The sequence below is a fragment of the Sminthopsis crassicaudata genome, chromosome 3 (assembly GCF_048593235.1).
Source record: "Sminthopsis crassicaudata isolate SCR6 chromosome 3, ASM4859323v1, whole genome shotgun sequence".
In the NCBI taxonomy this organism is placed as follows: Eukaryota; Metazoa; Chordata; class Mammalia; order Dasyuromorphia; family Dasyuridae; genus Sminthopsis; species Sminthopsis crassicaudata.
In genome coordinates this window covers 440,894,244-440,920,827 of record NC_133619.1, presented here as the reverse complement: position 1 = coordinate 440,920,827, position 26,584 = coordinate 440,894,244, and the positions used below count along the sequence as shown (strand labels likewise).

The 26,584-nt window shown below is 31.7% G+C and overlaps 1 protein-coding gene across 1 annotated transcript in view; it reads left to right on the top strand.

The window, feature by feature from the left end:
* Positions 1-21,086, top strand: part of HAT1 (histone acetyltransferase 1) — a 71,540-nt gene extending 50,454 nt beyond the window's left edge. Inside the window, exons 7-11 of the mRNA XM_074303125.1 lie at positions 258-362; positions 695-801; positions 5,413-5,564; positions 7,696-7,812; positions 20,673-21,086. Of these exons, the coding sequence (XP_074159226.1) occupies positions 258-362; positions 695-801; positions 5,413-5,564; positions 7,696-7,812; positions 20,673-20,840 (649 nt within the window). The 3' untranslated portion in view covers positions 20,841-21,086. The remainder of the gene's footprint in view (positions 1-257; positions 363-694; positions 802-5,412; positions 5,565-7,695; positions 7,813-20,672) is intronic.
* Positions 21,087-26,584: the final 5,498 nt, after the last annotated feature.

The following is a 26,584-nucleotide window of genomic DNA, read 5'->3' as shown; positions in this document are numbered from 1 at the left end:
TGTTTTCTTTTACTTGCCACCTATTCATCTTTATAATAGGCAAGTGCACTGAAGTGATGTAAAGAGGTCTGATTTATCCAAGTTGCTGCACACCAATTAAGTGAATTGTACATTCAGAACATAGCAGGTGTATCCATTGGGCCCTCACAGAGTAGCTTGCTGACACTGAAAATTCAGTCAGAGAATGGAAAAGAAAATGGACACTGCATGGGAGCGCGACTGTAATTGACCTGCTTGGCTTTCTGTTTTATCTGCAGATTTGAGAAGTATAATAAGGATGGAGCTACGCTCTTTGCGACCGTAGGCTACATGACAGTCTATAATTACTATGTGTACCCAGACAAAACCCGGCCACGTGTAAGGTAATTGGCAGTGTAACACGTGCCTTGTCTTTTATTTCAGAAGAGGGAACTGCTGAAGTTTCCAATACTTGTTATAATGGTGTTGATTTGTTTAAAAAAAAAAAATCACTATTATCCAGTGGGTATGCACTAATTTATTTCATTATGCCATTTGAAACAATAGGGAAGATGTTTTGATTATCATTGTAATTTTAACTTTTTTTGGAGATAAAAGTTTCAATAATTTTTTGGTACTATCTAAGTTGTTGTTCATATAAAATTGACTTCAGATTTCAAATGGTGTCCTTAAAAAAAAAAAAAAAGTTTAAAAATAATTTCTTTCTGTATTGTAGCCAGATGTTGATTTTGCCTCCATTTCAAGGTGAAGGCCATGGTGCCCAACTTTTTGAAACAGTTCATAGATATTACATTTCTTCTCCTGTAGTTCTTGATATTACAGGTATGTAAATCTTTTATTCTTCAGATTAAGTTATTTTTAAAAATTTTACTTCTAAGTGGCCAAATTTTGTGTTATGTATCTGTCACAGTTGAATTAAGACCAGCTGGCAATATGGTTTGTGTAGGACATTTTAGATTGTAAGCTCTTAGGGGACAGTGGCTATATCTTTTTAGCTAGTTGTATAAAGTGTTTTAATAGAAAGCATTTTCCAAATTCACAATTCATTATTATTATTTTAATATATTTGTAACTTTTTATTTGATCAGGTTACTCATAGAAAAGTTGAGTTTTTCAATATTTTTTGTTACTTCCTCCTTTATTAAACTCATAAAGGAAAGATTATTTTTAATATGATATATAATAAATTTGTACATGATTAATAACTTGTGGGTGTTTCATATTCCTTTCATTATGTTCTTACAATTTTGAGGAATAAAGCCACTTAAAGTGTAGAATGAGTGAACTGCAGAGCCACTTTGTGATACAAACATCAATCTATTAATTACCTTCAGAATGCTATGACTAGAATAACTAATAAAAGAAAGATTTGACTGTTTAATCTGTGATTTCAACTACTGGATTCTTCTATTCAAGAAAACGGAAAAGCCAAAATAGGTTAGAAGAATGCAAGTAACCCAACCAGAAGTAAAATGATACAGCTTTACTCTTTTTCTGCAGTTTATGGAATTGTTGTCAAGGAAATAAGTTGATGACTAAACTATGAGAAAATAATTTAAAAAAAAAGAAAGAAAGAAAGAAAGAAAGAAAGAAAGAAAGAAAGAAAGAAAGAAAGAAAGAAAGAAAAATGCTATTACAATTTCTGGCCACTGGGTGATGGATTATTTGGCCATGGCAAACCAACTGTTCATTTTCACAAATAGAATATAATAGATTTTTAAACCTTTGGAAATCTAATCAAACCCTCTCATTTTTATGTGTTCTAGAATTTAATTTCATTTACAAGAAAGCCTCAACACCATATATTAAGATGGATTTACTTTGAATCTAAAATAAATTAAAATTGAAATGAAACAAACTCCAAATTGTCATTTTAAAATAATCTACTAGAAAACATGTTGTTTTAACAAGGATCTCAAAAGCGTATGGAGAGATGATTTATCATTTCATCTTGCTGTCATTGTAGCTACTAAAGTAGGAATTCAAAATTGGAAGATTTGAAAGATATTTGCTAAGTGTAAATTCACTACAACTAGAGAGAATTGAAGTATAAACTATAATAATTTGCTACAATTGTAAATGGATAACTATCCTTCTGATTTGCTTATGGTATTGAACTCAATGAATTGATGCAGTTTTAATCTGTTATCTTGTTAAAGACTACAAATTTGAGCTGCTCTATTTACTAAAATGAGATCTTATTGACCATCAGTGGATTCTGGGTCCCAGAATATATCTTATATATCTTTTGTGTCTAGGTCTGTGGCTCTAATTTTAGACTTTTATTTAACTAAAATTTAATCTTGGTAGCTCTCTTATCTTTCTAGAAAAATATTTTTGCATTATATCTTGAAACTGTGTTAGAATAAAAATGTAAAAATAGCGTATAGTATCTTCATTTTGAGGATATTTGTCTATCACAAATACTCTTGGATATTTACTATAATCTCTTGAGTTAGGAAATAGAATAACATTAAAAAATTGTGTCTTTCTTGGTATTAAAATCTAAACCGAAGATAGAAATAAAATTTCATATGAAAATAAAGTTACTATCTTCACAAGTAACATGATAATATAAGTATATTTGCCCTTTAGAAATCCATTATTGCTTAAAAACTGCGTGTTTTAGAACTTTCTGGAATACTACATTTAATTTTTTTTTATGTTTGGTTAATTTGTGCTTTCATCTTATTTCCCTTCCTAATATATCATTTTCCTATCTCATATTTTATTAAAAAGAAAGCTTTTTTTTTATTACAACTGAGCACTTAAATTAAGTGTTATAGTTTTAACTTGTAAAAATTCAAACTTTGACCCTCTCCTCTAATGCATATCCTGATGAACCTTACAAAAATTTGTATTTTAGTGTGTTTCATTATTAATATATTGCTTATCTCTTTGGCCCAAAGTAACTTATTAAAAACAGACATGCCAAATTGTTGGGGTCAGGAGGTACTAGAAATTCACTAAAGCTAACACTTTTACCATTAGTTATAGAGTTTAAGAAAATTTGAGAGGCAGCATGGCCTTTTTGAGCCACATCTGAAATGTAATCAGTCTATGAGGGCTTATTTTAAGCTAAAATGGTAGTGATTATTTGCATAGTTTAAAATGACCTTTCAATTGAATGGAACTTAAAGAAGGGAATATGACATACTCTTCAGTTTTAAAATTTATAATTTTGCTCAAGATAAATATTTTTAAACATGTTGAGATGCTTATTCAATTCTTAGTTGCTACTAGTTATATCAGATTTCCTTTTTCATAAATAGGCTTTATATTATATTTAGTCTTGTTTGCTTTTTTTATACCAGTTTTCAGAATCTAAATGACAATGGACAAAATATTTTATGTTGAAAAATCTGGATCTTAAGTCAGTATTTAAATTTTTAAAATAAATTTCATAGTATGCAAGCAATCTTAGAAAAACTTGGAAATTAGCCTTTATTTTTTCTCATTTTGATCAAAAAATTTTAGTTGTTATTTAATTCCTATCTGTAGTTAGCATTCTCTATTAGAGTTAGTTGATATAAGTATATTTATAGGAAAGGCTTAGTGGTTAGTGGATTGAATACATCATGAGCAAATGCAAATTTTCTTAACTGCTAATTGTTGCCTATTTGTGTGACAGTCTAGTTTCGCTTTCATGAACCAGACTGCTTTACTAATGGGTCTTCTGTATTTCTCTGCCTGGCCATACTCTTCTTTCATATTCATTTCTAGTAAGAAAATAAAAAAAGATTTATCATGACAGTTTGAAAGGTTACTTTGGGAGTGCTGAAAATTGTTTAAAAGTTACTTGTTTCTTATACTGATTTTGACCTTGACTGTAGTCATCATGCCTGTGATGGAATTTGAATTCTTTTTTTTCCTCTGGAAGAATAGTCTCAAAATACTAGATGCATTTGTGTAAAAGTTTAAAATAGCATCATATGATCTTTGTCCATTATAGTCTAAAACAGTTAACATAGATTTATTACACAGATAACATTAAAGGAATTATGTATTGCCTGAAGACCAGGAGTGAGAGCATAAGGGCTAGAAAGAAGAGAAGGATTAAAAATAAGAAATTTTTAGAATTTTAAGCATCCCAAATATTGATAATTCTTTGGGATGATAGGTGATACATTTTCCTTTTCCTTGTTTCTTACTCAACTTAGACCCATAGCTCCCATACCTTTGGTTTTTGTGCCAGTGGAAATCAAAACCTCAAATGATTGTGAACATACTATGACACAAGGTTTTTAGTATGTGATTACATGATCAAAATTCTATCCTTTTTTACTTTACTATTAGTTCATACTGAGAGATTTTTCATAATCTTTTATGAGATTATGATTATGTTCTGATAGAAATATATTTTAGACATTAGTACAAATTATAGCAGCATATTTAAAAAATATCTTTCGTTATATTCTTTAGAACTTAAAAAGTAAAACACTACTTAAAAAGTAATGCTAAGCATAATAAAATAGATAACAGAATGATTAATTTGTGGGCCTTTATTAGTTTGGATAAGAAACGAAGGTAATATATAAAGCTGAAATGTTTCATGGTGCCAGTTTGCAGAGAGCATAGTAAAGATGTAACTACATGATAACATGTGAATTTGTAATTCTGTGAATTAGAGATAAGTAGTTGATATCTTGATATGTTAAATATTTGTGTTGGAAAGAAAATTTAAAGATTACCACATTATCTTTTTTAAGCATAGAAATCTTTGATGTGAATGTATTATTAAGCTGAATGCCAGATGTGTACTAGCTACCAAACTGGAGGAAATAGTTTTCCATGTGATCAATACATTCCAATATAATACAATTTTTCCTGTGCTATTGTCATTACTTTGTCATCTTTAAATAATTGTTTTCCTATGCTTGATAGAACTGTTTTAGTTTTTTTAAATTTGATAATTTTTATGGGATAGTTTTTTGTATTGTTAATGCAATTATAAGCAGGTAAGTGCTGTGAGATCAAAGAAAAGTAAACCAACTTTCTTCCTACATACATTACAGAATTTAAAATTAATTGACTTACTGGGCATGTATTAGTAAATGGCTGACTCTTAAATAGCTGTTCTATGTCTTTCTCCTTGGTGGTGTACTTTTTATGTTTTTAGTCTACTGACTATGAAAACCAAGACTGCTTATGACAAGTGATATAAATGTGATATAATTTTAAAAATACTGACATTTAGGTCATAATTATTGCATACATTTATAAAGGATTTCACGTCCAATATTTGGCTAAGTTTGGAAATTTTACTGCTTAAGCACAGTTGTAGTTTGTAAAGAAATATTTCAAAAACCATATACATTATTATACCTTTCATATATTCTTATGAATCTTTAAACTAGACAATGTATTTATCATTCAAAATAAAAAGAAATTCTTTTGAGTATGTTGTTTGTTATTTTGACTTTATTTCCTTAGCTGAAGATCCATCTGAAAACTATGTGAAACTGAGAGATTTTGTACTTGTGAAACTTTGCCAAGATTTGCCTTGCTTTTCACCAGACAAGTTAATGCAAGGATTCAGTCAAGATATGGTGACAGAGGCACAGCAGAAACTCAAAATAAACAAGGTATTTTAAATTACAGTAGGGAAATAGTCTCAAATTTTATATTTAATTATTGATAAATCTATAGCAAACTATTGCTCAATATGTACATTTGATAATTACATTGCTGGCAGGGAGTGGCATACTTCAGTATTTATAGTATGAACAACTTATAAATATTGCAAAACACAGCTGTATAAGCAAGAATGTTTTAAGCTTAAGTTTAAGAGTAGCATTTATGCCACTGCTTATATGTAAAGGACTTAAAGCAGAAGCTGGAGAGCTCCTTTGTACACTAAATACATAACTCAGAATTCTTTGTCTCTTCCAAGAGGTAACAAATGCTTTTTTTTTTTTTTTTTCCTTTTTCTTTGCTGAGGGCATTGGGTTACACAGGGTTACAGAGCTAGGAAGTGTTATGTGTCTGAGAACAGATTTAAACTCAGGTCCTCCTGACTTCAGGGCTAGTGCTTTATCCACTGTGCCATCTAGCTGCCCCCTGCAAATGTGTTTTAAATTACTAAAAGAAAAGGACAATTTAAATTCTTCCCAATATCAATATGTTCATCCTCCCTCCAAAATTCAAAAGCCACAATATAACTTTCACATATTATTTCCTTTCTGGCAGTGGTTTTAAACATTAGTTTGTAAAGTATAATGCTGTAAAGCCTTCATCATTCATAGAAGCATGCAAATATTTAAGATGCATATGATTTAATGTTCCAAAAATTTTTTTTATCACTATAATTTCTAATTATTTTTCTTATGTTTCCAAAATAGCTAACTTATTTAAATTTTGTTTAGGCTTGACAATTTAATAATCATTTTTAGTTTTTGCCTATGAAGCAAACTAACATTTTAGCAGTGAAATATATTAGAGAAGAAATGAGTGATGATGTTTTAGCATAGGAACTGGCTGGAGGGTTTTCTCCCTTTCATCTTTGTTTTAAAGGGTTGATTTTTGTCTTATAGAAGGAAATTTTTTTTAGGAGTCTGTTGATTAGGTGTTGGTTGATTAAGTTTCCATTCTATATAACTGGGATTGGGGGAGCATGGAATCCACCATAAAACACAGTCTAGAAACCTTTGTGGACATAAACTTAGAAAATTAAAACATTTTTCAGTTCAGTGTTTAAACTATTTAAAGGACCTTGGCCATTGGGAGGAATAAAGAAATGCTGGTAGTTTGTTCTGAGAAGGCAATTAGTGCATGAGAAAATAAGGGATAACTTTTTTATAGACTTGCATTAAAATAAACAGAAACAAATATCTGCCTTAATAGTTTAATGTCTAATAATAAAGGACAAGGATCTTCTTTTAAAATTTGGTAATTTTTAATGTTATATTTTCAAAATAAATTAATCAGTTCACCTACTTACAGTGTAAAGCTGTATTGTGAGAATTCATAACATTAGACTTGTGAAAGTAATGGGGACTCCCTAGAGGAATGTTAACTTGCAAAGAAGAATGTTCTAATTCTACTTTGAAACATAAGCTGATCATTTTATTACCCAACATGCTTACAAGAATTATAGTTTGTATAACAGTACATTTTAGGAAACACTAGTATAATTTGTATAAAAATATTCTGGATTGTTCTAGGAACTAAAAGACATTTATTTCATTGCCTAGGAATGCTAATTTTTAAAAAATAGAGAAATGATGGGAAAATTATTATTTTTTAAAAAATCTTACTATTTGGAATGATTTGGCGCTCTTGTGTAAATTGTAAAAGTCTTCCTTTTTAAAAGCTCATTTTTATTGCTTTTAAATAAATATCTTAAATAGTGTTAAAATTGAAGTCGAGAGATTTGCTTTAAAAGTTATTTGTAATAATTGCACAGTAGTATATAAAATCATAGCTCTTCAGGTTAAGATTTTGGAAATTTTGTTTATATGAGGTTGCGTTTTTTGTTGTTTTGCTTTGTTTTATACAGACTAAAGGTAAAGTATTTGCTTCCTACTTCCAAGTTTTCACATTGTTTGTATTTTAATGTGGCTTTGTTGTACCTTTAATGGAAGAATAGAGAACCTAGTAAATTCACGTTTCTTTACAAAATTAATCTTAAAATTAGATGATAAATCCTTGAGGGTATTTGTGCATTCAAGAATTTTTTTGGAATCACCTTGCTTTTTCTTTTGTTTCATTTATTAGCAACATGCTAGGCGAGTTTATGAAATTCTCCGATTACGTGTGACTGACATGGGTGATGCTGAACAATCCAGGGGCTATAGACTGGACATAAAAAGAAGATTAATTGGTCCATACAAGGTATAATTAATTTCAGTCATCTTGGAATATTGTGTTCTGTTCAGTGTTTGGGGTATCTAGATGGCTCATTTCTAAGCCTAGAGTCAAGAAGATTCATCTTAATGAATTCAAATCTGGCCTTAATCTGGTTATATTTATTATGTGACCTTGGTCAAGTCACTTAATATGGTTGGTCTCAGTTTCTCATCTATAAAATGAAGTGGAGAAGGAAAGGTCATATCATTTCAGTATCTTTGCCAAGAATACCCTAAATGGTATCACAAAGAGTTGGACACAACTGAAATGACCGAACAATAACAATTCAGTATTTAAATTAAAGACTAAGAAGGAAATATTATTGGATATCATTTATAGGAAGGTTTAAACTATCTTGCTAGATTTTATTTAACCTGCATAGAAACGCTCTAGAATAATTTAAATTTCTCCATTATTTATTTTTAAAAAATTTTCACTGTAGTGATGTGTAAACTATCCTCATTGAAGCATCTGTAATTAAAATAAATCCACACAATAGCTTTTTCTTTCAGTTTTATGCTTCCTGGAAAATCTTAAGGATCAGAACATAGTCAAATTTTTTTCTACCTTCTTGTCGTCTACATTTTTGCTATTATTTAGTATTTTTTCCCTTGCTATTCTTTTTTACTACTGATTATAACTATAAAATGGCTTTTTCCTGTCATGTTTTTGTTTCATATATTTGTTCTCTTTTGCCTTTTTTTGTTTGTTTGTTTGTTTTTACCTTTAATCCTTTTTCACTTCTAAACTTAATTTTCCCCTTCTATATATATGAAAGACCTGGTAAAGGAGGTGAAAAAAATTGGCATCACCTGAGAAACTAGAAAGACTGAAGAAATTACCATGATGGTATTTGGCAAAGAACTGGTGTGAACGTATGCAGTTTTTCTATTTGTGACAGTTTTAAACCTTAGTTGCCTCTGTATGAATACTTAGCTCTGATTATTCATGACATAAAGGATGCTTCTATTGAGTGTCTGTCACTTGAAGGAGTTGTTCACTAGCTTAATTAAAAGTATACACATAAAGAGCTACTTTATCACAATTCTTCCAAATGTATTTCAGAATAATTTAGTTTACCATAACCTTAGGATTTAGCTAAGGTTGTTATTATATAACATGTGTTACATCTTTTGATATTCTTGATATTTTTGATATTCTTTATTGATTTAGGAGTTATAGTCTGGTTTTCTTAAATTGTTTCTAAAAATGCAGGGAGATTTGTATTTCAACAATTATGAAGTCTAAAAGGTCTACTTCAGAACTGTAGAAGGATGGTTCTGAATAGAGAGAGCTAAGAAACAGAGAAGTCCAGTAAACTGTCTTGGAGCAAATCCTGTGATTCTTTTGACTTTGAACTTTGATTTTTGTTTTACAAGCAGAGCTTAGAATTGCATTGTGTTTTTAAATGTTTGTAAGTTAAGAGGGAGGAAAAATTTTTAGCCTCTCTGAGAAATTTTCAACAAGGAGTTAGGATGAAAAAACTGCTCCAGTTAAGTCAGTTAAATCCTTAAGCCATTTTGTACAAATTGATGAAAAAGCAAAGCAAGTAGATCAGCTAGAAAAAAAGTGAATAATTTATTTGCCCAGGGAGCTTTGGGCTTACTTGGGAAAACTCATCCCTGAGTCTTTGCATGTGGCAGGTACCTTTTCTTTTCTCTTTATAAATAAGGTCAAATAATAGTAGCAAAGAGGAATGCTCTGTAAAGGCTTGCCCTAAGGAAGAGAAGAAAAAGCAGTTAGAGACAGCACCAGCTGACAATATGAGAACATTTGTTCCATAAGCTGTTGTAAGTTGAAAGTCACCAGTGGCTTCAATGTTTCTTCACTCTGTAGGTATTTATTAAAGGCCTATAGTGTTGTACTAAAATAAACCTTGCCCTCAAGTAGCTTAAATTCTGCTTTGGTGATGCAACATTTGCACAAATATTTAAGAACAATTAAATTGTAGATGTTGAGAACTAACAACTAAAAGGGCCATAAAAAACTTCCCATTGCAGATGGCATCTGAATTGAATTTTGAAGGTATGAGAGGTAGAGGTGAAGAGAGAATATATTCTAGGCATGTGAGATAACCTATGAAAAGACAAGCAATTAAGAGAATAAGAGTTTTGAATTTGGGTTATAAGAAGTACTCCTTTTTGATTAGATCATAGTATGCATGAAAAGGAAGTATTATGAATGAAATCTCAAGAAGGGTAAGCTAACACTGGACTAAAAAGATATAAATATCAAATTCTTGAGATTATATTTCCTGGAAGTAATAGAGAGTCAGTTGTAAACTCTTGAGCCAGGAGAGTGATATGGCCAGACATATACTTACTTGGGCAGCTTTGTGTGACGATGAGTTGGAAAGAAGGCTAATTGGACAAGGAATGCATTAGGAAGCTGTTGGAGTAGTTTAGGTTACAGGTGATAAAGGCCTGAACTAAGGTGATGGCCAAAAAAAACCCTCAAAATGAAAAGAATATTGAAGAAATATTCAGTCTTCACAACAAAATTTAGCAACTATTTGGATAATAGGGAAGAGAAGTAAATGGAGTTCAAGGTGACTCAGCATATGAATCTGTAAGACTAGAAAAATATTGATGCTTTCAATGAAAACAAGAAAGTGAGAAGAAACAAGTTTAGGATGGGAGATAAATTCAGTGTGAACAAACTAAAGCTCATTGAGATGTCTATGGAATATCCAATTGGAAATGTTCAGAAAACAACTGATGTAAAACTGGAGTTCAGGAGAGATATAGAGGAGAGTTGGATGTATATATTTAGGAATTATCTCTCTAGAGAAGGTGGGAGCTGATAAAAGTATAAGAGATTAGAGTTGGATGTGTTTATTTAGGAATTATCTCTCTAGAGAAGATGGGAGCTGATAAAAGTATAAGAGGAGAAAAGAGGGTTTGACTTTCTTTCCAACTATCCAATTAGTAATGACAATCTTAGACATACAGGTTATATTTCCAGGTATAAAACAAAAACAATTTGTCCTTATTGATCCCCTTATAATTACTTTGATGTTTATTTCATATTTCTCTTGGATCTTGCATGTCAAATTTTCTTTGAGGTTGAGGTCTTTTTTCAACAAAATTCTGAACATTTAGCAGTGCATTGATTTCCCCCACCCCCCCTACCCCCCAATCAGGCTTATGCATAACTTTATTGGGTATGATATTTTCAGCTACAACTCCAGTTCTTCCATATATATTGTTCCAAGATCTGCAGTCTCTTTTAATATAACTGCTGCTAGGTCTTCTGTAATTCTAATTTTACTTTTGCAACATTTAAACTTTTTTTCTTGTTCCTGGTAATATTTTCTCAAGATGGGAATTTTTATATTTTGGCTTTGATATTCCTTTAGGTTTTCTTCCTACGATCTTTTTCAGGTAGTGATCAATAGTTTTTTTTTTTTTTTCTTTTCTATTTCTACTTTTTCCTCTTGTCCTAAAACTTTAGGACAATTTTCTTTAATTATTTCTTGTATTGTTGCATCAAAATAATTTTTATTTTTATTTTTTTGTAATTTTCAGGTATTCGGATATGTTTTCTCTTCTTGATCTGTTCTTCAGATAATTTTTCTTTTGAGATGTTTCACATTCTTTTTTTTTTTTTTTTTTTTTTTTTTATGTTTTATTATTTCTTGGTCTTAGAACTTTGCTGGCTTCCCTTTGCCCACTTCCAATTTTCAAGGAGTTATTTTCTTCCTTAAGGTTTTGAATTTCCTCTTATAGACCTAGGATATTACATCTGTATTGTATAGAAGTCATAAAAGAGGAAAAAGGCCCTATATGTGCAAAAATGTTTGTAGCAACCTTTTTTGTAGTAGCAAGGAACTGGAAATTGAGTGGATGCCCATCAATTGGGAAATGGCTGAATAAGTTGTGGTAGGTGAATGTAATAAAAAATTATTTCAAAAGAAATGATGAATAGGCTGATTTCAGAAAAGCCAGAAAGACTTATATGAACTGATTCTAGTGAATTGGAGCAGAACCAAGAGAACATTGTATACAGTAACAAGATTATGTGATGATCATCTGTGATGGACTTGGTTCTTCCTAACAATGCAGTGATTAAAGGCCATACCAGACTTTTACTTTGTATTTTAAACCTTTTGTTTATTATATAAATGAACATTAATTTTTTAAAAAATCAAATAAAACAAGATTACAAGGGAAAAGTTTTTTTAAATATTTAAACATTTAACTTAATTCCAAGTCTTCAGGAAATACTATATTTTTTCCAAATAAAAAATACTTTTTATAAAACAGACTCCTCAAGATTTCTATTAAATATATTTTGGAACTCTAGTTTGAGTCAAACACAAGAAGTTTCACGCTATATCAGTCAGGTGGTTTCTATAAGGTAATGGAAATGAAAGAATTTTGAAAAAGTATACAATGTAAGATGCTGATCCAGTAAAGTAAATGTAAAAGACCATTGTAACCAATAATCACATGAATTCCCATGTTATCCACATCCAGAAAAAAAATGTCTTATTCTGCATGCTGACTCTGTGGCCTATCTATGAGTAGATAGGAGGCATGTTTCATTACTGGTCTTGGGGAATCAGTTTTATTGTGTTGATTTGAGTTCTTTTTTTAAAAAAAAATTATTTATTTTCATTTTAAAGCTTTTTATTTTTAAAACATAATGCAAACATATTCACCCTTGCAAAACCTGTATTCCAAATTTTTTTCTTTCTCTCTTCTCCCCACCTCCTCCCCCTAGACAGCAAGTAATCCATGTTAAATCTGTGCAGTTATTCTATACATATTTCCACAATGATGCTGCACAAGAAAAATCACATCAAAAAGGAAAAAAATGAGAAAGAAAACAAAATGCAAGCAAACAAGAAAAAGTGAAAATACTATGTTGTAATCCACACTTAGTATCCAAACTCCTCTTTCTGGATGCAAATGGCATTCTCCATCACAAGACCATTAGAAGTGGCCTGAATCACCTCAGGGTTGAAAAGAGCCATGTCCATCAGAATTGATCAGTTAATTTGAGTTGTTTTTATTTTTTAAAAGAATTTTTTTGACCTGAATCCTTTTTTTTTTTTTTTTTCTTTCTTGAGGTGATGTGCTTTTATTTTTTTACTTGTTTAATGTTCAATAGTATTTTATTTTCTAAATGTAAAAATAGTTTTCAACATCTGCTTTTGCAAGACCTTGTGTGTTCCAAATTTTTCTCCCATATTTTCCCCTTCCAAGATAGCAAACCATCTGATATAGGTCAAACATGTTTCCATACTTCTCATGTTGTGCAAGAAAAATCGGAACAAAAGTGAAAAAAAAACTACAAGAAAAAAACAAACAAACAAAAAGTGAAAATACTGTCCCTTAATCTACTCAGTCTCCATAGTTTTTTTTTCTGGATGCAGATGGCATTTTCCATCCCAAGTTTGATCTGAATTCTTAAGTTTTTCAAAGTTAAGTTTTTATTGTGTAATTGTTATTGCTTTTCTCATTTAACTGTGCATCAATTAACTTCACTAGCATTATTGAAATCTTTTGAAATGGGGTCATGACTAGAAAGTATTCCTGAAAAGATATGCCCTATTCAAAAGGAAATGGATGAAAAAGGACTATTACAATAGCATTATTTAAAATATGATCTTGTCAGAAAATCCAGGAACTAAAGCAAATAAGGAGAGAAGAGAGCATTTGAGTGGTTTTTGTATAGTATAAGAGGTAGTTCCCTAATAATTAGAGCTCTCCAGAAGTGTAATGACAAGCCTTGACAGGTAATAGGTTCCCACTTGCTGAATATTTTCAAGCAGATACCAGATGGTTTTTCAGATACAGATTGAACTAACATGACTTCTTATAGAATTTAGTCTTGTACTGATTGTTCAAGCATGTGAAAGATTCAGTAGTCAGAAAGGAGGGAGATGGGCAGTTTAGATGCAGAGAATGATATAGACAGAATTATAGAGATTGGAAAGGGCAAAAAGAGTTTTAGCAAATAGTAGATATTCCACTTTAAATATACTTTAGCACATATGAAGAGAAATAATTTAATAAAAAGTTGGTTGGAACCAGATTCAGAGACTCAAACATCAAAAGAGTTTGGACTTTATTTGTATTAGCTATAGACTTTGGATAAGTCATTTGCTTTCTCTGGGATTGTTTCCTTCTCCAGGGAATGTTGAACCATATGATTGCTGAGTTCTAAAGGATAACTATTGAGAGTTACTGAGCAAAAGAATGATTATCTGAATTTTCTAATTAGGAAAATTCTTTTGGTACCTGCATATAGAAAAGATTGTAGGGAGGATGGTTGGAAGCAATGCTAGAAATTATAGCTCTTACAACATTCCAGTCAGGAGATAATAGGGGTCTAAATTAGGTTGGCAGTAGGATAGAATGAAGGAGGGGAGATATCATTGATAGGACTTGATAATTGGATGTAAGTTAAAAAAGAAAAGAATGAAAGATTACTGTTAGGTGAGTTCTGGGGCCTAAGTGATTAGGAGAATGAAAGGCAAGTTGTTGAAAATTGGAGCAGAGAGATTCTATAATAACTTGTAATGTGAAACCTTTTAACCTACTTGTTTTCCTCTTATATTTCTTTTTTTTTCCCCCTGAGGCAATTGGGGTTACGTGACTTGCCCAGGGTCACACAGCTAAGAAATGTCAAATTTGAATTCAGGTCCTCCTGACTTCAGGGCTAGTGTTCTATCCACTGAACCACCTAGCTGCCCCTCTCTTATGTTTCTTTAACTTTACAGAGGTAACAAAGCTATATTGCCTTTAATTACTTTTAGTATTCAACCTGATCTCTCTTAATTCTCCTTTTGGTATGATCAGGACATGTCTTTATATTTGTTGAACATGTCACTTTATAGGGATAGAATGCAACATTATTAGAAATAAATAAGCAACTGTTGGTGATACAAATTATAATAGTTAAAGTTTATATTAAAACTTTAGAGTTTGCAAAGGTGCTTAATATGCATTATTTCATCTGACAATTAACTATATGACATTTGGCAGGATAATTTATCTTGTCTGAGTTTTAGTCTCCTTCAGCAAAGAGGATTGAACTCTTATGATCTCTAAGGCCACTTCCAGCTCTAAAGCATGAAATGTAAGAACCCGGAAATCCCATTTAATAAGACATAATATGTTTTGTACTAATTTGACTTCTATTCAGAAGATTGTCCAGTTTTGTTCAGCATATTTTAAAAATGTGAAAAAATGAAGGGAGATTCAGAAGAAAGAAACTGTTAAAGAAATAGAAGACTGACTATAGGGAAGAGTTTACCAGAAAAATTTTAAGTTACTGACTTAATTGGCATATGCAAACTTTTTGAAGAATGTTTCTAAATGACTTAATCAGGGCAAATAATTTTAAATCAAAGCCTTAAAATTGTATTTGGGTATAGAGGAATCTGTTTACCTTTGGAGATACTACATCTCCATTTATGTTGTTCAAGGAATAATAGACTTAGAGCTAGAAAGGCCCTTAAAAGCCTTTTTCTGTTTACAGATGAGGAGGAGAGACCATGAGGGTACTTGCCCCAAATCTTCCAAGAGTAGAACAGGGTGGAAGCAGTGGTGGTGAGAGACTTTTGTGGAAGCCCTACATTACTTCACTTTGATTCAACAGAAGCAAGTGCTGGTACAAAATAGTAATAGCTTTCTGAAACAGTCCAAATATTCAATACGTGCATAGAAAGATGTTCAAGGGCTCTAGAGATAGCAAATTCAATTCCTTTTAATAAAATCATCCCCCAAAGAAGTGATTTGTGCAAAAGCACAGCTAATTGATAATAAAGATAAGGTAGAAATTCAGAACTTTTGCTTTGGATACTTTTCCCGATTTGTACTACAACCTGTCTTATGAATGGGAATGTGTCTGGATGTGAAGAGTCTCACTTTGATGCAAGTTTAGTCTAGAATGGCAGAGTGGTGAGAGAACCAGCTTTAAAGCCAGAAAACCCTGGGTGTAAGTCCCCTTCTCTAATACTTACAGATCATGTGATCTTGGGCAAAATGCAGAACTGCCTTTGGCAATACTCCCCTTGAAGAGATTTCATAAAGTATTGGTAGAATTTCCTTATCTAGGAGTTCCCTCTACCCATTTATAGGGTATTTACAGATACAGTCACTGTTCATATACTAGTGTTTTTTTTTTTCCCCTAAAGACTTTTCCTTCTCAAACTGTTTGATTTGATATTAAAATATAAACTGACATGGAAATAGAAATTCAGTGATAGGCAATATAAATTCATCATTTTCTTAAATAATATTCTTTCCTCTTTTTGTGCCCAAGATTCCCATCTTCTAATAAACTATCAGCATTTTTATTTTTTGGCAGGGAGGACTTAAAATATAACTTAGTAGATAGGCTAATTGTAAATGGTACATTTTACAAGAGATTTAAAATTTTTTTGCTATCTTAAATATAATACCACTGGAAACTAATTACATACTTATTAGAAACTCATTGAAAAGAAATTTCTTAATATTAAAACTGCTGGAAGACTTTGAATTTTCAAAAAATTATATTCTGGTATTTTAATATCAGTACTTTTATACCTAGTCATAAAATATTTGTATGTATTATTGAGGCAAGTAGGACTATTGCTGTTACTTTTGATCTTTTTTTATGAAACTAAAAACCTTATAAAGTCACAAAAAGTATAAATTGCTTTTGTTTTGTTTTATTTTTTTCTTTCTGAGGCTGGGGTTAAATGACTTGCCCAGGGTCACACAGCTAGGAAGTGTTAAGTGTCTGAGACCAGATTTGAACTCGGGTCCTCCTGAATTCAAGGCTGCTGCTCTATCCACTTCGACACTTAGCCTCCCCATAAATTGCTTTTGAATAAATAAATATGTGAATTAAAAACATGTTTAAAGTTTCTAAGAGGAATACATGTTCACATGATGAAGACCATGAATGGAGAAATTGATCCATATAAGTATTTTAAATAAAAAATAAATGAAGTGTTTTTTTTTTTGTTTTTGGTGACTCTAGGAAACTGAGAAACAGTGCTTTCCTATGAAGTGTACTTATTATATAAAACAAAGGACTTTATGTCTAGATGATTTATGACACATAATGTGTTGTGATATGGGGAGCCACCTGCCAGTGGCTGCTGGAGGTCTAATTCAGACCTGTAGAATGGATCTCTTTATGTGAGCAGATGATGATGGTACAAGGAGACTGAGAGGCACTCGATGTTCTCTGACCTCTTCACTGAGAGGCAGTTGCGTTGTCTGACCTCTCCTCTTCCCTCTGCTTCCAATTTATTTCATTCTCAGTCCAAAATTAACACCTGTGTCAAGAAAGGCTGCTTTGCAACTCCCTTCAGATGTTATGGTCCACAGCTGTGGAGGCTCTAGGAGAATTGACCTGCCCCTTCACTTAGGCATGGTCCTTAACAATAATGTTGTTAGGGGCAGCTAGGTGGTGCAATGAATAGAGCACCAGCCCTGAATTCAGGAGGACCCAAGTTCAAATCTGGTTTCAGACACTTAACACTTCCTAGCTGTGTGACCCTGGGAAAGTCACTTAACCCCAGCCTCAAGGGGGGAGGGGAACAATAATGCTGTTACATTGTCAGATAAGCACTTTGAGTAGATAGTAAAATAAGGAGAAAAGGGAATTTTTAGAATTAAAAATTATTTTTACTTTCTGTAACTATATGTTCATTTATATGATGATTTTCCTTGATATTTAATTTTACTTCAATTAAGAACCCAAATTACCAGATCTAAGTTTTCCTATTTTTAAATAGAGGAAATAGAGGGTTGTAACTTAAAGGAAAATAGTTTTAAGTCCATAGAGAAGTATACAAATCTTCCATTTTATGTTTAGCATAGAATTTGTTTCCTTGCTTGTTCACAAGTGTTTTGTATGTTTCAAGTAGAAAAATAATTTGAAATTAAGGTGAACTATTAATAATACAAAAGCATAGTTTTTTGTTTTTAACATTATGCTTATTAGCATAACTTTTCTTCACCTGGATATCCCCTGAGTACATAATGGAATCCTTATCTTCTCCCCTGAAGTCCGGAACTAGCTTATTTTTGTTTAAAGTAAATACCATGTGATAAAAATAGGGCTTTTTGCTTAATCTGATTTCCTGTGATCTAATCATTTGCCTCTAGTACATCCAGTCCCTTATTTCTACTCAATTGATTGCCACTCTGGTTCAAGGTCAAGATCTTACCATTTTTCAGCTGGAAAACTGCAATATTCTTCCAATTGCTCTCCTAGCTTTCAGTCCCTTCCTCTTCAGTCTTTCTCCATCCAGGTGTCAAAATAATCTTCCTAAAGCATGTCTGACCTTGTCATTCTCTGTCTCCCTATTTGTTTTGCGATTAAAATAGAAATTTTATAGTTTGGCATTCAGAGCCTTTTTCAATCTGGTCCCAGCATATTTTTCCAAACTTATTTTATATTGCAGTCAATTCTGCTGTAACTTTTTTATTTGAAAATATAAATTCATTCCAGTATGACTGATATATCAGAAAAGAATTTCAACACCACAAATTTTTGTGTTTGTTAATGCAGTTTTGATTCACTGTTTCATTTGCAAGAAACAGCAAGAACAAAAGACTGCAGCACTGACAATTCACAAGTTGCAATGTTTCCCACATCTAATTCCACAAGCAACTTTAGCTTTTTCAAAGCAAAATGCCATATTTATGGTATATCTTCTATGTGCATCTTCCCCCACTTTCATTTAGCCATGGATTTCTAGAATTACAACCTACTGAGACCACATTCTTTTTTTAGCCCTTTATTTTGCCAGCTGGAGAACAGAGATTCTACTTTTTTTTGTAGTATTTAATCCTGTAATATGCATAAAATTAGGCTGCTATTTTTATTAATTTCCTATTTTTAATGTTATTGATAAAGTTTTTGAATTATATGTCCATAACTCCTTACTTTGTTTATGCCATAAACTCCTGGGATTTTTATTGTGCAGTTTTACATTGAGATGTTCTTTGGGAATGTATGTCAGAACTTAACATACTTCATACATTCCCTGTTCTAGCTTAAACCAGCTTGCTTGCTATTTCTGAACTCCTTCATTTTCTTTTTTCATACCCTTTGCATAAGCTACCTCCTTAGCCTAGAAAATATTTTCTCCTCATCTTAGCTTTAATTCAGGGCACAGCTCAGGTTTGTCTCTTATGGAAAGCTTTTCCTACTCTTTGTTGTCAGTGGTTTTGCCCTCCTCAAATTATCTTTTTTACATATCTTTTTATATGCTGTATATGCTCATAGACACTACGTCATCATATCTTGCTTGAAGTAGATACTTAATAAATATTTGCTAAATTGTTTCTAGAAGCTTATCTTGTTTACAACTATAAAAGTTAAAATCTCTGGCTACTCTCTATTCCTGCATTCAAATAACTTTCTTACATTGTTCCTTGTTTTTTCTCTTAATGTCAGTATTGCCAAATGATTGAAATTTTATATGGGAAATACATTGGTTATTATGAGTACTATTTAAGTCTCCATTTCCTATTTCCCAGCCTCTGCCTCCTTTAAAAAAAAAAATTACCAAACATATTTTTAATGGAATTATTTGGAAAGGTCGAATCAGAATTGCCATATGATAAAAAGTATTCTCTTTCTATATGACGTGAAGAAGTGCGATAAGAGAAGAAATAAAACATGCTATATACACTGTATTCTACTTTAAAAGAGGGAGGTGCTATTTATTGGAGCTTGGTTTCATTTGATAAAGCAAAAAGCTCAGAAATAGACAACTGAAGACAGCAAAAGTTCTTAATAATTTAGAAATAAGCAACCTTGGCTGTTACATTATTTTGATTCCTAATTAGTATTATTAAGTGCCTTCTAAGTTGTTAAGTGCTGGGGATACAAAGAAAGGTAAAACAAATCCTTATTGTCATAGAATTCAACTTCTAATTGGAGATAACTTGCAAACAAATTACACAGGATATACAGGATAAATTGGAGATAATTAACAAGAGGGAAGGCACTACATTAAGGATGATCAGAAAAGCCTTTTTGTAAAAAGTAGGACTTTGTCTTGACTTTAAATGAAGTCTGAGAAGCCTACATAAAAATGAGGAGAATCCTAAGCATGATGGATAGACACTAAAAATGTCTGAATTCTGGAGATGGGAATATTTTGTTTGTGAGGAACAGCAAGGTGCCATGTCACTATATCCTAAAAGCTAGAAAAGTAGAAAGCCAGGTTAGTTCTATTTTTTGAATACCATATAATTTTATATTTGATCCTGAAGGTAGTAGGAAACCAAGTGAGTGCTCCATTGCAAGGATAAGACTGGGATCAAATTTCCTTACTATAGTTTTTCACTCACATTACTACCTTGTATCTCATTTTTATCTGTAAGTGTGACCAGTATCAAGTTCTTTTGGACACTTATTACCAAGAATATTTGCAAGTGTCAAATATTGAGTGTATGTATCAGATATGTATATGTTTATATATATATATATATATCATGTAAATTTTTTTATTTATTAAGTTTAAGCTTTGGGCTTCCTTGAAGATTGTAATCTATATTTATTACTGTTACTAATAGGCTCAGATCTAGAATTGCAAAAGATCCCAGAAACCACCTAGTCTACATTTCCCTAATTTTACAGATGTGATGAATGAGGGCCATAGGGGTTAAAAGACTTGACTGAGGTCATGCAGGTTGTAAGTATCAGAAGTGAAATTTGAATTGAGGTTATCTTGACATTAGAGTCAATATTTCCATTGTACCACCATTATTTTATTTTACTTTATTTGGTTTTGTTTTTAACATTGGAGATTACTGTTATACAGATTCAAGGAAATAAGCTATTTCTTTTCCTAACAAATAATTTTATTTACTGCCTAGAAAAAGCAGAGGGATCTTGCAAAGATGAGAAGATGTCTCAGGCCTGAAGAGCTGACAAACCAGATGAATCAAATAGACATAAGCATGCAACATGAACAGTTGGAGGAAAGCTTCCAACAACTTGTTTCAGATTACAGGAGAATAATAGAACGACTTGCTCAAGCATAATGAATCAACTTTTCTGTACAGGAAATTTGAAGATTTCTATACATTGTACCGTGAAACACCTGTAATGGCTTCTTAATGGAAAAAAACTCTTTTGTGACATTTTTATTTACATTAAAAAGTTACCTTTTTTGTTTTTCTCTTATTTGAAGATTTTCTTCTAGTAGGTTTGGAATTATAGGTTCTAAAATATTGTTTGTATTCTAGGAGCACTCACTGCTAAATAAACCACAGGTATAGTTTATAAAATACCCATCACTGCTATTTCTTTTCTTCTTAAATAAGCATTCATAATGCTAACTTGGAAATGCCAGGTTGTAGTAATATAACTACTCTTTAAAATGAAGAGGTAAGGCAAAATAAGGAATATAGTACTCAGCATTAAATATCCTCAGATGCTAATAATGTAAGTCATTAAAGATCATATTGCTATTTTTTCCTAGGGTATATAGAACTTAGAAAATCAGGTTTTCCTATGCTTCTTTTCAATTATCTTTCCCTGTATAAGAAATTTATTATTATTATTTTATTTTATTTTTTGCTTAGCTGATTCTATTTTGAGACATAGGGTTTTTAAATAGACAGATATAAAAAGATATAGTCATTTTTTCTATCCTTAATCTACATTCTGGGAGAAAAAATAAATGGCTTCATATTTGTGGATTAGAGGGAATAAAGAATTTTTGCACAAAATCTGAGTTATCAGGTCCCTTTACTGGCTTATCAAACCCCTTTATATATATGGAGGGTACAGATAGAAAGAAGATTCCTCACTGCCTTATTTTACTTGGGGGCATTGTTCTCATCTTGGGATTTTTTAAGTTTGGGAAAATGCAGACCTTCCCAAAACATCTTCGATTTTAGATAGATTTGCTTAGAAACAACATATATAATAACAGTAAAATGAACTCAAGTCCTACTTTACTTGAACCTATATTTTTTTGCAGTAACAAAACAATTATTAGTATCTTTGGTCCTTGACAGAAGGAAGAGATTTTGGTTTTATAAAGAAGGCCCAAAGAGGACTTGCCCCATGTCATAGAGACATTTTGTGCCAAAGGTGAATTTAAAATACTTGCATTTAAATCAAGTCCTCTTTCCTCTGTACCAGAGATGGAGAATGTCTAGCCCATGAGCTGAATAAAGCCCTCAAAATCATATGGTAAGACAGATGTAGGCAGTGAGGAACTGAAAGCTAGGTGGAACAACCTCCTTGAGTTCTATAAATTGATAATTTTATGTGGCCCACAATTGATATTAAAAGTATCCAAATAACTCTTGCTCTATACATGCTGAGGTTTAGAAATAATGGGAATGTTTAAGTACTCAACCTATAAATCAGATTGAATTGGATTTAAGTTCACAGGATTATCATTAGTTCACAGCTGGAGTTGGCAAACAATGTTTTTTTACACTTTTAAATAAAAATCACATTGTATTCAATTATAAGAACCATTTTTAGCTGGGGTCATACAAAGAGGTAGTGATATGGATTTGGCCTTCTAGCCATAGTTTGCTGAACACAGATCCAGTCCAACTCCTATATTTTGCAGATGCAAAAAATGAGATTAAGTGATAAGCAAGGTAATATTTTTAAGTAAAGCTGGGATTCAAGTCAAATGGCTCCAAATCTTGCACTTTGTCTTACTTCATACTACTTAAAGATATAAAACTTTTTAAAATCTGTATCAGTTCATAGTTAATTTATCCTGAAAAATTTTGTTTTTCTCCACTATAGTTAATTTCCTGGGTTTTATGCTTATAAATTCTATCCAAAACTTCCAAAATGGCTGAAGATTGTAGGGTAAGAAAAAAAAAGATGTCATGGAGAGGAGCATAGCTGTGAGATGAAAAGCACTGGTTTCAAAATTACATCCTGATAAACTAAACACTTATTGAAGGCAAAGACTGTTTCATTTGTTATTCTAATTCTTAATACTTTAACACATAGACACGTAATAAATGCTTCTTGAATTAACATTTAACACTATATGCTGGCACTCTATTATAAAACTGGGGGAATATGAAGCAAATTATTCATAAGATGCAGGCCACCCTAAGAGCTTGGAATATGGTATTTCAGAAGGGGGAAAAAAAAGGTAAGCTTATATTAAAATTAACATGCCTAACAAAAGTGAATTTAATTGTATGGGGAGAAAATGAACCTTTCATGAAATCTAGAACTTACAAATACTACTGATAAAAAGACCAGAGTTATAAAAGAATTTTGAAATGCAAACATAAGAGGCAAGAGGTAAATATGAATGCGTTGTCATAGATCATATATGTATCCCTTCAGTTCCTTATTTGAGTCTCTGAAGATCTTGCAGAAGACAATCCAGGAATGGTTTTGTTATGTTTTGATGAACTTGGAAAGAAAAGGGGGCAAAAAGGTATGGGGAAGAATAGTGTTAGGGAGGAAATGATGTAATTTAGACGCCCAAGGAAAAGACTATACAAACAAGAAATGGAGAGAGAGTGGTCAAAGAATCACACTTTCATCTGACTGGGTGAAAGGAGGTAAAATTACACCACATACAAATATGCATTTCACTCAACAAGAATGGGGAAAGGGGAAGGGGGGGAAGTATGAGAATAATAGGGAAAGTAGATGAAGAGAAACATTAATCCTAATAAGGAAAGCAAACTAATAATAGAAGTTTGGAGTTTAACACGAAAGAAAGGATAAATTGTGACTGGACTCTGGGCAAAAGGAAAAGAAAGGAAGCAGATTGTATCAAACCTAGAGCACTGCTACTGAGCAGACTTCTCTCACCATCCTTTTTATAAAGAGAGGGTAGAAAACTGATCAGTGCATGTTACCATGAGATAACATTACAATTATAGAGGACTCATGATGAAAAATGCTACCTAGCTCCTGACAGTGATGTACTCAGTGTGCAATTGAGACATTGTTTTGGACATGGCCAATATAGCAATTTATTTTGCTTGATGCATATTTGTTAAAAGGGGTAATGTTTTTCTTTCTTTTTTGAGTAGGGGAGGAGAGGAGAAAAAATGGGTTTCATCAATTGGGAAAAAAAATAGGTTAAAAAACCCAGGGTTGTTGGTTAAATACAATTAAGATCAGAAAAGGTTCTGGGCAGGATGGTCTTGTAGCAAGTTTCTCTTTTATATGGAAAGGAATAAAAATCACTAAGTAGATGCCCACTGAATCCTCACATTTCTAAGATATAAGAAACTAATTCAAATTTATAAGAATAAGAGCCATTCCCTAATTGATAAATGGTCAAAGATTATGAACAGGCAAATTTCCAAGGAAAAAATCTAAACCATCAATACCCATATACAAAATGTTCCAAATCATGAAGAAATGCAAATTTAATTCACTGTGAAGATCCACTTCATATCTCCTTAACAAGTGGCAAAGTTGACCAAAATTAGTAATATATACTGTTGATAAGAGTTGTGAATTAGTCTAGCTTTTATGGAAAGCAAGTTGTAATTATGCTTTAGGGAGAAAATAGGTTACTGAATTATAGATAAAGTCAAGATGAACATGACAACAAGGAAGCACTTCCAAGGAGCTGCAATCAAAGTTACACAAGTTTTAACAGCTAACACTATAAAGGAATGGAAGGCTTGGAATGATTGATATTCTAGAAAGCAAAGGAGCTAAGATTATGACCAATAATAAACTGCTCAGCAAAACAATATAGTCCTCCAGGGGAAAAGTGGACATTTAATAAAATTAATAAAAGCCTCAAGAGAAGCATAAAAAGTAAATGTGACTAAGAAATCAAGGGACTATAAACAATGTTAAGCTGTTTGCATTCTTATATGGGAAGATGATGAATACAACCATTTAGAACTTTATTATCAACAGGAGTCTTGGAGCTTACTAAGACACAGGACATTGGTGTGATTCTGTTATATTGAGATGATAAAAGATGAGAAAGGGTCCAATAAGAAAGGGAGCACAGGAAGAAAAAAACTATTTCATTTTAAAATGAGGTGTGCAAGGAAGAGTTTATACAGTGGAGAGAAGATTGGGGGTGGATTGGAATGGGCAATATTTGAATCTCACATTTTAATTGATTCAAGGAGAAAATCTATAGACACCATTGAATAGAGAAATTTATCTTATCCAACAAGCCACATAGAAAATAGGAGAGGGTAATAAGAGTAAGAGGTGAATAGATTTTAAAAGGCAGTGATTAGAAGCAAAATAAATACTTAAGAAAATGGGGGAGAATGAAGAAAAATTTGCATCAGTCACAACTGAATATGGATTTATTCATAAAATGAAAATGGAGAGCAGAATGGATTAGAAACCAGAATCCAACAACATTCAAGAAACACATAGTGTTAAAATAAGGGGCTGGTCAGGATGATTTCAGAAAAGCCTGGAGAAACTTACATGAACTGATGCTGAGTGAAATGAGCAGGACCAGGAGATCAATGTATACTTCAACAACAATACTATATGATGATCAATTCTGGTGAACATGGCTGTCTTCAGCAATGAGATGAACCAAATCAGTTGCAATAGAGCAGTAATGAATTGAACCAGCTACACCCAGTAAAAGAACTCTGGGAGATGACTATGAACGGCTACATAGAATTTCCAATCCCTCTATTTTTGTCCACTTGCATTTTTTATTTCCTTCACAGATTAATTATATACTATTTCAAAGTCCGATTCTCTTTGTACAGCAAAATAGCTGTTTGGACATGTTACATATATTGTATTTAACTTATACTTTAACATATTTAACATGTATTGGTCAACATGCAATCTGGGGTTGAGGGTGGGGGGAAGGAGGTGAAAAATTGGAATAAAAGGTTTTGCAACTGTCAATATTGAAAAATGACCCATGCATATATCTTGTAAATAAAAATCTATAATAAAAAAGATTATCACTCTGAGAAAAAAGGAATTTTTTCCTTGCTGTTTTAATTAGCTTATGTTTATATATATAAAATAAAGAGAAAAAACTTAAACAATTTATATATTGTTTATAACTTGTTTAAGTTTTTCCTCTTTATTGTAGCATTTCATTTGAGCTGTTGGTATGAATGATATCTTTCAAACAGTTTTCTAATTTTCTATTTTTTTTAAGTCAAGTCCTTAGGAAATAGTCATGATATTCAGATGAATCAAACACTGCATTAAAATGTTCATTTGTTCTTGTATGCTATAGACTTAAGCCACTCAAAAATATATCTCTATACTTTAAAAAAATATATTAAGAAGCTGGGGCAGAATCTTATGCTTCAACTGAAGTTAAAAAAAAAAAAGGACATGATCTCAGACAAAGCAAAAGTAACAATACACCTAATTAAGAGGCAAACAAACTAAACAATAAATTAATCAATGAACATATATGTCTAAGTGGCATAGCATGCTAATTCTTGAAGAAATAAATAAGTTCCAGGAGAAAACAGTAAAAGTATAGTAGTAGGGGACCTCAATTTACCTCTTTTAGATTAAAATAAACCCAACCAACCATAAAACAAACAAAAAAAAAGTTAAGGAGATGAATGTTAGAGAAGCTATACATGATAGATTTCTGAATATGGAATCAGAATAGAAAAGAACAAACTTACTTTTCAGTGGTGTATATCACCTTGACAGAAACTGACCATGTATTAGAGCATAAACTCATAAATGCAAAAAAGCAGAAATGTTAAATATATTTTCTCTAATATATGAGATAAAAATTACATCATTAATGGGCCTTTGAGTCACAGATTAAAAAATTGGAGACAAGGCCACTTCCAGG